The sequence below is a fragment of the Nannobrachium achirus genome, assembly GCF_963921795.1.
Source record: "Nannobrachium achirus genome assembly, chromosome: 15".
NCBI classification, from domain to species: domain Eukaryota; kingdom Metazoa; phylum Chordata; class Actinopteri; order Myctophiformes; family Myctophidae; genus Nannobrachium; species Nannobrachium achirus.
Window position 1 is genome coordinate 5,605,990 of NC_137822.1, and position 13,407 is coordinate 5,619,396.

Here is a 13,407-nt window from a genome sequence, read left to right on the forward strand (position 1 = left end):
TTGTATTTTTTAAGACAACTTTTGTACTTTTACTCAAGTAAATCTTGAATTCCAGACTTTTACATAGTATTGATAACAGCATGAGTGATGCACCATGCTGTGAACTTTGGTCAACTTTTGCACAACACATTTTTGGAACAAAATGGACCAATCTTTGACATCAGTAACGTCAAAGAGAGCACTACCTGCGATCTTGACATTTTGTACTTTTATAGCCATTGTTTTCTGGCTTGAAGCGAGCCCACAATTGTTTCGAAGGAACAATATTTTCTAGTTATGCTAAGATAGCGTGACCAGCTACAGTGTAAATTTTCCAAGCCAACTTTATATTTGTAATTCTTCAGTTGATAAAGTCATTCATTCCTCCGGAAAATAATTCTTAAAGTGTAAACAACAAAGTTCAGTTTTTGTCACAGGAATGAAGGCTAGCTCGACACCACCACGGCGGTTCCCATCAGCCTCCACCGTCCATCACCCCAGACAAAAGAATGAAACTACTGCTACTTGTTTTTAAGCCAATCCTGAGGACAAAACTAAATGGGTGATCAGTGTTGTGTATCCTTAAAAGTGCATGAACCTAAAAATACATGTACTTCTATTGTCGACGTCACCTTATAGCCCAATGCAGAGGAGTAGATTTCAGCTGGTCAATGACTGCTCCCACAGACAGAGATAGGTTAGGACAGAGAAGAAGAAGAAGGTTACTTCTTACTAGTAGCGGGCCATAACCTCGATTATAGACAAAGCTTCAAAATAAACCCACAAATCCAAAGATGTGGCCAATCCAGATGTCATTAATATCACTTCATAGAACGGACGTCATGACTGGCCTGGACTATATATTTGGGCATGCCTGACAACTCCATATATGGGCATGCCTGACAACTCCATATATGGGCATAAAAGTGGCACAGGCAAACAGATACAGAGATATCCATATATGGGCATAAAAGCACATAATATGGATTTCCGTGTCAGGCATACCCAAATATGGTGTCTAGGTCTGTATGATGTCATTACTATGACATCAGACTGCCATGGTTACTCAGCATGTCAGAGTGAGTCTGAGTCCACGTTGTCATGGTTACCACTGTTGACACAATATGGAGTCCATATTTGGACTTCACTTGTGACTCATCGTGACATCATCATGATGACAAAAGCAAAATACTATAAAAGCTGTGTAGATAGCGTCAGATAGACAGACAGAATCTACTACAACCTCGAAGTGTTTAAATAGCACCAGTAAAGAAAGAAAGCAGAACCAAGATGGAAAGCAGAACCGGGATCCTCAGAGTATTCACGTGTAGCTTCAGTTCCCTGCTCATAGGGTTAGGTGCTTCAGGCCTGCTGAAGGCTACGGGGCCGGTCCTGGTCCTCATGGGCATCCTGGGCTGCGTGGCAACTTTCAGATACAGCAGGTGTCTGTGGCTCCTGTTCTTCGTCACAGCACTGATGGCCATCCTGGCACAGGTGGTCGCAGCGGCGGTCTTCATGAGGGTCCCGGGGGTGTTGAGCGACCTCCTGGGCCCCGAAGCAGTGAAACTGATCGATGAGAACGCGGTTTTCACTCTATCTGTGATTGCTTTTGTCACAGCTTTGGAGGCATTGCTCATGGCTTCCTCCATGGCACTCTACTGCATGCACCTCAAAGAGGAGAATAATGGGATCGGCTTGATACAAGGGGGAGGAGACGACAGCCAGCTCCATGGCCTCCCCTAAGTAACAAGAAATCTTGTGAAATAAAATGTCGTCAACCAATCATCAATGCCAATGATACACGAAAGAAGAAGAAACTAACTGGAGGAAAGAATAACTAGATACGCCTGATACAACTACCGTACCTGGAGGAGAGAAGAACTAGAGGAGAATAATGGGATACGCCTGATGCAACTAACTGGAGGAGAGAAGAACTAGAAGGATGCAATTCTGGCAAGCGTGGTTGCCCTGACACGAGTCACAAACCTCTAGTACAGACAAAGCCAGATGTAGGAGCGGTTAGCACCGCTTAAAAATACACCCGCAAATCCCAAGATATGGAGAATGCCTGGATATATGGGCATAAAAGAAGCACGGGCAAACAGATACAGACATCTCCATATATGGGCATAAAAGCACATATATGGATTTCTGTGTCAGGCATACCCAAATATGGAGTCTAGGTCACTGTATGACATCAGTAATATGACAGACTGATGACATCCAGATTGCCACATATTATTATTAATAAAGGATCAAATCAATAAACTGTATATGGGCATTCCCGGAAACAAAATCCCTTTTATGCCCATATTTGGAGATTTCTGATGTCATCAATCCCCGGCCCTAACTGGGCATTCCCAGATAATGCGCTGTTAGGGTACCCCATTATGCCCATATATGGAGATCTCCAGGCATCAAACCCAGGCCCTAACTCGCCAATGCCCTGCATGGCTTTACTAACAAGACTCCCTAATCGGGAGATAAGCGACCGTTGGTCGCTTATCTCCACAAATAGGCCAAAAGTTTGTTTTACCAATTATTACACTCTATGTGAACATTTACATCAACAAATCCCAAGTACTATGTAGAACGACCCATTTCAAGTTTTTAATGTACAACAATATTTAGAAAATAGATCTACAAGCTCACAATGCTACGCATTGTCCTCGTCCCTTATATTCCCATAGGTTATATGGAGATCTCAGTGTTTGTCAGTCCTTGTTCATTTATGCCCATATATGGACATCTCTATATCTACTGTAACAGTCCTTGTCCCTTTATGCCCATATATGGAGATCTCTTAACTGTAAGTCCTTGTCCCTTTTATGCCCATATATGGATATTCCTGATGTCATCAGTATATGAACATATATGGGCTTTCTGATATGCCCATATATGGAGATCTCTTAACTGTAAGCCATATATGGATATCCCTGATGTCATCCGTATATGCCCATATATGGGCTTTCTAATATGCCCATATATGGATATCTCTGTATCTCCATATATGGGTATAAAAGGATACTTCAGGTCTGACATCAGGTTTGTTTATATTGGGTTGCTAGGTTTGACATCACAAACTCCATGGGCCATCTATCCTAGAAATCTATATTTGGGCATAGATGACTCATCGTGACCTCATCATGGTTGCTATGGTAAACAATTGGTTGCTAGGGTAAACAGTTGGTTGCTAGGGTAAAACCATGGTTGCTAAGGTGGTTGCTAACGTACACTAACAGACCAGCAACAACAGACTGTTGCCACAGCAACGTACACAAAGGTTTGTGTACACATGTGGTGTGATGCGAGCAGGGCAAAGGTGTGACGTGTGACCGACCGAACGACCGACGGACGGCCGGCCGGTGTTTCAATTGTCTTTGCATTTTGATTTCCAAATTGAACAACTTTGTTGTCTTCGCATGCATTTCATGGAAGTTGGAACTAATGTCCATGAGAGAGGGTTGCTTTGTTGAACATCTGAAAGTCAGTATCTCTGTGTCCAACATCTAAAATGGGTTTCCTCATCTTTATGTAAGGAAGGTAACTTTTCGTGGCTCCAAGGGGATGAGCTGTCTAGGAAAGCGTTTGCGTGCGTGTGTGCGTATATGTCAATAACATGCAGCCAGAGTTTCCAATGCTTACTTGACCAGCTCAGAGCGGTTGTTGATGGCTGCCCAGTGCAGAAGTGATACATTCTCTTTGTCAGGCTGTCTTACATCATATCCAGCATCCACCAACTCTTTACACCGGTCCAGGATGCCAAACCTTCAAAGAATAAGGGAAAAGATAAAGTATTAGCTAGAATTTTAGCCTGTTTATTCCCTAGAGGGAAATGATATTTCAGCAGCCAGGACTAGCAGGACATAGCTAGAGCCACAATGGAGGTTTGTAGATCGGCTATTTCCACTACCAATGCTCTTATTATCGTTTATTATCTAAGTATTAAGTTGTCAAAATATGTCAGTAATCTCTTTATATTTAGGTTATGTGTCATATCTGCCATGTGCAACTTCAAAGCCTACAAGCCAAACAGAAATGTAATTGTCAAAGACAAAGACACAATTAAATCATTAATCGCAATTATTTGAGTGACAATTAATCGTCATGTAAAATGTCATAATCGTGACAGCCCTACCCATCTGTGATGTCACTGGTAGGAAGGTTTCAGAACTGTCCTCAGTGACCTTGTTATTTGACTATTTTTACTTTAATTATAACTTCATAGTGAATTAGTGATTACCGGTATAATAAATAGCCTATGTCATGATTGTTGTTATAGCTAGATCAGATTGTGTTTATAATATAACACCGGCACGCCTCCGTCATCTCCACCGAAAACAAGCGCTCTGCCCTTGTTCCATTGTTGGAACCGGGATGTTGTTTTTATACACACTCCTCAATCCTCCTTTGGCTAGATAGAAATGGTGCCATCTTATAATAATGAGGTTCAAAACAGGTGAAGTGCTCCATTAATTGCAATTATTCATACAACAATGAATTGTCAACTAAACATCCATGCTCATATAGTGTTTGCATTTGGTGATGACATGTATCATTGTGTTCATTTTGTTGATGAATGAAATGCATGCATCCTTATTGTGGGAAAAGCTTTCACAGAAAATAGCAGATCTACAAGCTGACAAACGGTTCGCAGAGCAGAAGCTTGTGGATCGGCTATTTTCAGTGAAAGCCTTCCACACAGTAGCGTCAGTTCAGCAAAAGCTAGGGTATGGCAAAGATGATCCTCATGGAAAAGAGGCATTACATTTTGTTAACACGGTTGGTTCTCTTGTGAAAATAGCAGATCTACATGCTCACAACGCAGCGTGCTGCGAGGCGTTGTGAGCATAATTTGAAAAATAAAAATATCATATTTATTTACCATATTATGGTAAATAAATATGATATTTTTATTTTTAAAATCTGTCTACAGTGTAAGGTCTGTTACAGCGAGAGTGAGAGAGAGAGAGAGAGAGAGAGAGAGAGAGAGAGAGAGAGAGAGAGAAAGAGAGAGAGAGAGAGAGAGAGAGAAAGGTTTCACTTGAATCAATTTCTACATGAATTAGATCAGGGGTCTTCAACAGTGGGTCCGGGACCCCTAGGGGGTCCTCAGAGTTACTACAGGGGGTCCTCCAAATCTTTGTGTGATAGAAACCTTTTTCTCCTTTTTTATATTAACCACGTGAACCCTCGTGTCCTTATTCTGAGAACTTTAGCCAAAAATAGCAGATCTGCAAGCTCACAACTCTTTGCGCTGCGAGGCGTTGTGTGCTTGTAGATCGACTATTCTTTGGGCAAAGAGATTTGGTGTAGAGGGGAAAAAGAGAAGCCTAAGTACATAGTGAAAGATCAACTTTATTAAGTATTGACGGTTCAAGTGGTTAAATATGAATTAGATACAATGATTATTATTTAATAGCCTATGACAACAGGTCAGTCCACTGACCTTGGTACTGCATGGACGGTGCCTGTGTGAAGGGGGAGTAGCCCTGAGGGGAGCTGTGATGGAAGCCCTGGGGAGGCAGCAGTCGCTGGGGCTCTCCTGCTTTATCCTGTGGCACGGGAACGGGAGCGACGCCGCCGCCGCCGAGCCGGGCTCCGACGGCGCGGCGCTCACGCAGGCCTTGCTCACGACGCTCACGCCCTGGCCGTAGTCGCCGCCCGCGTCCAGCGTGGTTTTCACCACGAACTTGCCCTGGAGGCTGGTGGCGTGGAGGTACGCGGGGTCCAGCTCGGGCCTCATGAGCTCCGCCACGAAGCCGCCGGACGGGGAGACGTCGTTGATGTCCGGGATGGTGTAGAGCAGCTCGCTGCCCTGCGGGGACGGGAGGGCGTAGGACGAGGGGTAGCCGGGGGACGGGGACAGGGCCTGGGACGAGCTGCACGCCATGGCAGCCTCTTGTTGCTGTTGTTGTTGCTGTTGTTGTTGCTGCTGCTGCTGCTGCTGCTGCAGCATGGAGTTGGACAGGATGAAGTCGTAGTCCAGCAGGTCCAGGTCTTGCTCAGAGTCCTTCTTGGCTTGCATGCCAGGGCTGCTGCTGGCGGCCAGGTCTGGGTCCGAGCAGCTGCTCCCCGTCGACATGCTGGGCCTCTTAGGGTGGCACAGCTCCTCCTTCCATCTCTACACGAAACACACACACACATAGGGCTGTCACGATTACCGTTGTTTTGTATTTATCATTTTTAAAATGATTTAAACTAGTGAAAACAGCCGATCTACAAGCACACAACGTCTCGCGCCGCGAGGCGTTGTGTGCTTGTAGATCTGCTGTTTTCACAACGCGTCACATCAGATCTGCTGTTTTCACAACGCGTCACATCGCGACACGTTGTGAGCTTGTAGATGTGCTATTTCCACAACTTTTTGAAAGTGTTTGAAACTATATGAACATTTCTCAACATGGAAACGATTATGACGAGTATGCAAAATAATTGCGATTACCTCAAATAACTGCGATTAGACTATTATTATGTAATAATTGTGACAGCCCCGCCCCCTACACATGGACTTTAATGATGCTTCAGTAACGGGGCCGGATCTCCCCATAGGCAAGGAATAGAGAGCCTCTCATTTTTGAATGGCTCTCAGAGCATTTTCCAGCTGCAGTACCACCTTTGGCCTGAACTGCGCCCCCCCCCCCCCCCCAAAAACCCAAAAAAAAAAAAATTTGAAAAAAAAAAAAAAAAAAAAAAATTTGGGGGTCGGGGGCCCCTAAAAAAAAATCGGCCAGGGGCCCTCGCGGGGGTTAATCCGTCCATGCCGCTGCTAACAGCACTTGGTTGAGCACAACAGCACCATCACAGCCCGCTAATCTTGTGTTTCCAAACGTCATTTTGGCAAGACAGCACGCGCATTCAGCCCGGGCTGGTACCGTGGAAGACCATGGCTGGAATATTCAGTGAAGTTAGATGCGTGCTTTTGTTTTCCTTGTCGCAAATTTGGAGGAAATAATGACAGGGATTTGGTTTTCACCAAACAAGGGTTTAATAATTGGAAAACTGCATTGGAGAAAGACAAGGGATTCACAAAACACGAATCTAGTCTATGTCACGTGAAAAATGCCAACGCCTGGTCTGAAATGATAAAAAGAGAATCTACATTGAAAATCTCCTAGGGCCAACCCAAATAGAAAAAAATAGGTACTACATTAAAATCATAGGAGAAGTAGTTCAGTTCCTTGTAGTTAATGAACTCCCACTTCGTGGCACTCTGGAAAAGTTCACATGATGAACAAGAATTGGAATTCTCTGCAGGACTCTTCTTAAAAATCACACTTGTGTGAACTGAGCGGTGGTGTGTGTGTGTGTGTGTGTGCCCCCTGTGTGTGTGTGTGTGTGTGTGTGTGTGTGTGTGTGTGTGTGTGTGTGTGTGTGTGTGCCCCCTGTGTGTGTTTGTGTGTGAGTGTGCCTGGCCTATGCCTGGCCTATCCTGAACAACAGCGCCCCTCCCTTAACATGTGTGGTCAGAAAAGGTTACTGCAGGCTACATACCCGGAGACAGACAGACAGACAGACAGACAGACAGACAGACAGACCCACACACACGGCCACGTATAGGAGCGTTGTGACCACCGCTCAAAAATGGTTGAATACACTCTGGCAAAGGACCCCAAATTTAATGAAATTAACAAAAACATCCCAGAATTTGCAAAATACAAATCTCACAACATCCAAAATGAAATAATTGATACACTAGCAAAAATGGTTTTAAATAAGGTAAAATATAAATATAACAAAGCAGATCATGCTGGGTTTTGCATTAAAAGTGATGGAACTAGGGATAAATATGATACTATAGATGATAAATATGATACTGGATGGATAGATTGATACACTGATATGACACTAGATAGATGATAAATATGATACTGGATGGATAGATTGATACACTGATATGAGACTAGATGGATGATAGATATGATACTGGATGGATAGATTGATACATGTATCAATCTATCCATCCAGTATCTAGTCTCGTGTCATATCAGTGTCAGTATCTAGTCTCAGTATCTAGTCTAGTGTCATGACACTATATAGATAGATAGATAGATAGATTTTCAGGGTAGAGGACAGACAAAAGGCAACACCTGTATTGTGTTATAGGTATAAGTGTGCCAAAATGCATAGGTTTTTATGCATTTCTGGCGTTATGACCCCCTAAAAAGGTTGCCCCCCTGGCATTTCCTCTCGCCCCACCTACTACTAGAGCTTACATCCGGCCCTGTTCAGTAATGAGGGCAAAGACCTCCATAACACTGAGAGTGTACAAACTGGTACGCTCCGTACACTCTTCAGAGTCACAGACCTTTAAGGGTCTATTTGGAACCCCCTCAAGGATCCCTGGAGGGTCCACTTTGAGGACCACAGCCGGCATACACTATTGCCAACAGAAGGAACATAGAACTAGACACAACCCCAAAACATTTGTCCACACTAAATGAATTCATATTGCAGTTTAACATAATCTTCTAGCTGTCATAGTATAAGTCGGGCTTGTAGATCTGCTGTTTTCACTAGTTTAAATCATTTTGTAGATCGGCTGTTTTCACCAGTTTAAATCATTTTTTAAATGATAAATGCAAAACAAACGGTTTTGGACATACAAGGTTTCCAACCGACAGCGACGATATACAGTCACGATTGTAACATAAACCTCAAGTTCTTCATTAAAAGTGTCAAATACAGCTCTATATGACTCCCAGGCTACACCTAGAAAAGGTTCCCGGAGAAACAAACGAACATTAAAGTTTTTAACAGTCCCAGAAATCAGATCCCAAACTGCACGGGCAATTATTGCGATCACCAACTATGTGAGGTCTTCCAGAGCATGCTGGCATATATTCACAGGCAGCCAGTAGGTCACCTATCCCCTCCCCATGCTCAACACATTGCCTTTAGACAGGGACGTGCTGGCCATTGGGAAAAGCCGGACAACTCCCAAACGTCCGGTTCATTCCCGGCCGGTCCAGGCGGGCCATTAGGAAAAAAAAATGAAATAAAATGTCGGCCTTCAGGCCGGCCATTAGGAAAAAAATCTATAAAAAATGTCGGCCTTCGTTCCATTTTGGGGGCTGGGCGGCCAACAAAGTAAATCGTCACTGTCGGGCAGAAACCTTAATCTCCAAGTTTCAAATTTGTAATTTTATTCGCAAAGCAAATCCCTGCTTCATCATACAAGGCCGTCGCACAAAAGTAGTGAAAACAGCAGATCTACAAGCACACAACGCCTCGCACCGCGAGGCGTTGTGTGCTTGTAGATCGGCTGTTTTCACTAGTTTAAATCATTTTTTAAATGATAAATACAAAACAAACGGTTTTGGACATATAAGGTTTCAACCCAACAACAACGAAATAAAACTCATGTAATTGGCCCACTGGCTTGTCACTTGTCATGATCTGAAATGGCAAATCTTTGAGTAGCAGCAGCGCTATAGAGATAGATCTCTCTCTATAGCGTGCAATGAGGGCCTCTCCAACTCTTTTTCCCGGGCTGAATCAGGGGCCCAGCATGTCCCTCCCCATGCTCAACACATTGCCTTTAGACCACTGCCATTACATTTTCATTTTTTATCCCACCGTGCTTTCCAAGCACACTGAAACACGAGACGCTGTATGAGAGTTTCAGCGGTTCGCTTGCTATAGAAATGTAGCCTAAATGTAACTTTAACCACTTGAACTTATAGATAGTACTTGACCAGAGTCCCCCAGGGATCTAAACTAGTGGGCCCGCTCCGGTTTTGTCTCCACACTAAATATCTTCAGTGAAAATAGCCGTTGCAATGCGTTGTGATCTTGTAGATCTATGTTATCTGCAGTGGCGTCAGTTCAGCAAAAGCTAGCGTATGGCAAAGATGGGAGTACGCGAGAAATCGGGTTTTGTCCGTTTTTTACCGGGTTTCTACAGTTTCTTGGGCTGGATATGGCAGCCTGGAACGGTTGTTCAAGTGCACAAGTGCAGCTACACTTGGCATATTAGTAAAAGTGCCACAATTAACAATAATGCATTGTGCAGCTGACCTGCGGAACCTGGGAATATAGCAAGAGGGGTTCTGGGAAGTTAGAGTGAGGATAAATAGAGCTAGGTAGAAGTCTGGGGGGCGGAGCCAAGGGCCAGGTAGGCCAGGTAGGTGGCGTGAGAGCAGGTAGGTGGAGAGGGGGGAGGAGTCATGGTGTGTTTCTCTCTCTCCTGAACTTCTGTTGTTCCAACACCATTTCACTAGCTAAACAAGAAACACACCATGAAGGTTTAAGGGTTTTAATGAAGTAAGGGCAGATAAGTAATGAGCAGTGATCGATGAGCAGACATGGATCTATGGTGTAAACGATCATGAAATCGATCAATGATAATAATGAAATCAAGCAGTAATGAGTCAGTAGTGGAAAGGGGGGATTGGGGAGGGCGTAGGTTCCGGGGAGGGTCGCAGACCCTGGAGTCTTGGGGTAGGGGTCGTATAGCGTAATCGTCTGCACCGTCGGCGTCAGTGGCGACGTGGACTGAACCCCCAAAAAGTAAACATAAGGGCCACTACGTTGGATGTTGGGACGGTGTGGACTGACCCCCAAAAGGAGAGACGAAGGGCAACTTCAGGACTACGCTAGGGCATGGTCGGCTGCTCTGAGGTCGTGGACGCTAGTGCATGTGTAGCGCAAGGATTGTGAGGTCCACCTGCCTAGCAGTTGGACGGTGTGATCTTGTAGCTGGCTAGCGGCTGTGGATGCGGCGCCGATGCGGAAAGGGTGGCCCGGGAAGGTCTCTGCCGAGAACCCTGATATGGTGAGAATTTGGCGGAGGTGGAACCAGCTGCTGGTGGCTACTGTTCCGTTTTCGGTAGTGAACAAGGGGTCTGAGGGTCAGGCATTAAGGGAGAGACTGGCTTGGATATGGTTGGCTAGGGGTTCGTATGGGCTGGTTGGGGGGGTTGAGGCGGAATAGGTAGAAGGGGGTTAAACGGCACTGGGAGGCTTTGCTCTTTTTGATTGTAAACACGGGGGTGTTGTGGTCGTGGATAGCTAGGTCTGATAAGCAAGGATCGATGCTGGGGTCGAGATTTCGAGTTGGGAGTTGAGGCGCTGCAGGCCTTTCAGTTAGAGGGTGATTTGTGGGTAATGCGTGAACAGATGGGACGAGCCAGTGATGAGTTTGGTGAAAGGAGAGATTCCACGGGGGTAAGCTCTGATTGTGGAAACTCTGGGGGAGTGTGTGGATTGGCTGTAGCTGATGTAGGCTGAAATGTTATGGGGTCAAGGAAGGGATTCAATGTTGTGTGTGGTGGAACGACCTGAAATTGGTCCACGCGGTCCAGTAGGACGATATGGTGGAGTCGGCAACGCCCTGGAGGACGGACTGCTGGGACTGCGGGATGGGGTGGTGGAGGGGTGGTTTAAGGGAAGATGATGTCCGAAAATGGTGGGACCGGGACTGGATGGGGATCTGAGTGTGGAGCCAGTGTCTTGGATTTCTGAAGCATGCAGCGGTAACGTGAGTCAGCTATGGCATTGTGGTAATATGGGATGTGGGCTGAGAGACGAAGGGCCACTGCTGGACTACGGCGTTGTGGCGGTTCTGAGGTTGTGGACGCTCAGATGCTCTGATTGATGGCCGTTGAAGGATGTTGAGCGATGCGTGTTGAGCATTATGTGTCGAGTGCTGTGTGTTTAACGCTGTGGGGACTGCTGTGAAGGGGACGCTGTGTGTTGGGCGCTGTAGTAGGGAAAGCTGTGAGGGGAACGCTGTGTGTTGAGCGCTGTGGTAGGGAACGCTGTGTGTTGAGCGCTGTAGTGGGGAACGCTGTGAGGGGAACGCTGTGTGTTGAGCGCTGTAGTAGGGAACGCTGTGTGTTGAGCGCTGTAGCAGGGAACGCTGTGTGTTGAGCGCTGTAGTAGGGAACGCTGTGTGTTGAGCGCTGTAGCAGGGAACGCTGTGTGTTGAGCGCTGTAGTAGGGAACGCTGTGGGGGGAACGCTGTGTGTTGAGCGCTGTAGTGGGGAACGCTGTGAGGGGAACGCTGTGTGTTGAGCGCTGTAGTAGGGAACGCTGTGTGTTGAGCGCTGTAGTAGGGAACGCTGTGTGTTGAGCGCTGTAGTAGGGAACGCTGTGGGGGGAACGCTGTGTGTTGAGCGCTGTAGTAGGGAACGCTGTGTGTTGAGCGCTGTAGTAGGGAACGCTGTGTGTTGAGCGCTGTAGTAGGGAACGCTGTGTGTTGAGCTGTACACAGCGTTCGCACATCAATCAGCACAGGGAACGCAGTGTGCTGATTGATGTGTGTTGAGCGTTGTTAGGGGAGTGCTGTGTGTTGAGCGCCTAGTAGGGAGGGTGGGTTGTTGGCTGGGGCAGGGGAAGTGGTGTCTCGGGAGGTGGAGGGGCGGGGTGCGGCAAAGCTGCACTGACTGGCTTGGTGGGCTGGTCTAGGTAGCCCCGGTATGTGGCCAGGTTCCATTGCCTTAACCTCGCGGAGGCCATGGCAGAGGACTGGCGGTGGTACTCTTGGAGGAGGGACCCTCCAAACCTGACGGACAGGTCAAGCACCACCGCCAGGTCGTCCTCCAGGTCCTGACGTCTGTTGGGAAATGCGGAGCAGGTGACGTCTCGGAGGATGGAGAAAGCCAGGGCTACGGTGAGGAATGATGATCTGGTGGGGGTGGAGCTGCGGGGCTGGATGGAGATGTATCAGCAGTCCAGGAAGCGGAATTCGGTGTTTGCAGCGGATGGACGGAGGAGGGAAGCCAGGTCTGTGTCAATGCCCTGTAGGTTCTGGTTGCGGAGGGATGCTGGGATGGGTTGTGGGTTCCGGGTGGTGGCGTTGGATGGTGGGCGGGCTGTGGGGAGAGAACGGGGGGGGGGGGGGGGGGGGGGGATAGGGGGGGTGGGGTGATAAGAGGAGGACAGGAAAGAACAGGGGGGGAGGGTTGGGCAGTGCCATCGCTGGTTGTGGGATGGCATGCCCGGGAGAAGGGAAAGTGAAGCAGGCGGGGCCTGAGGTGCGCTGGTGCCAGGTGTGGCCACGGCAGTGCTGTTGTTGTTGCCGGTTGAAGGGGAGGACAGAAAAGAGGAAAGTTGAGTGGGATGTAGGGATGAGGGTGCAGGTAGGGGATGAAAGTGCAACCTGCTGGATAAGGGATGATAAGATAGACAAGAGATGTTAATGGGTGGGTGGCAGGCACGGGGTTAAAGACATGACACGGAAGTAGGAATGGTAGAGGTCGGAGGTGGGCGAATACGTTGAAGTATTTTGGTACGAAATACAAGCTGGGTCAAATATTTATCAAGGTACAAGATATAGATACAGGCCAGAGAAATGTATTTGAAAACAAGTACGTATTTTGTATTGTGAAATACATTAAAGAGCATTTTATAAAGATGTATGCAATGATGAGTAATTTTATAGATTGACTGTCAAGTATTAAATTAATTTTGATATATAGAATT

At 46.6% G+C, this 13,407-nt stretch overlaps 1 protein-coding gene across 1 annotated transcript; it reads right to left on the reverse strand.

Moving 5' to 3' along the window:
* Positions 1–3,620: 3,620 nt before the first annotated feature.
* On the reverse strand, positions 3,621–10,150 carry LOC308299170 (Krueppel-like factor 4; the record flags this gene model as incomplete). The annotated part of the gene is made up of 4 exons (XM_080742888.1): positions 3,621–3,747; positions 5,451–6,103; positions 9,559–9,575; positions 10,087–10,150. The coding sequence occupies 4 exons, from the start codon at positions 10,148–10,150 to the stop codon at positions 3,621–3,623; spliced, it is 861 nt and encodes a 286-aa protein (XP_080599014.1).
* Positions 10,151–13,407: the final 3,257 nt, after the last annotated feature.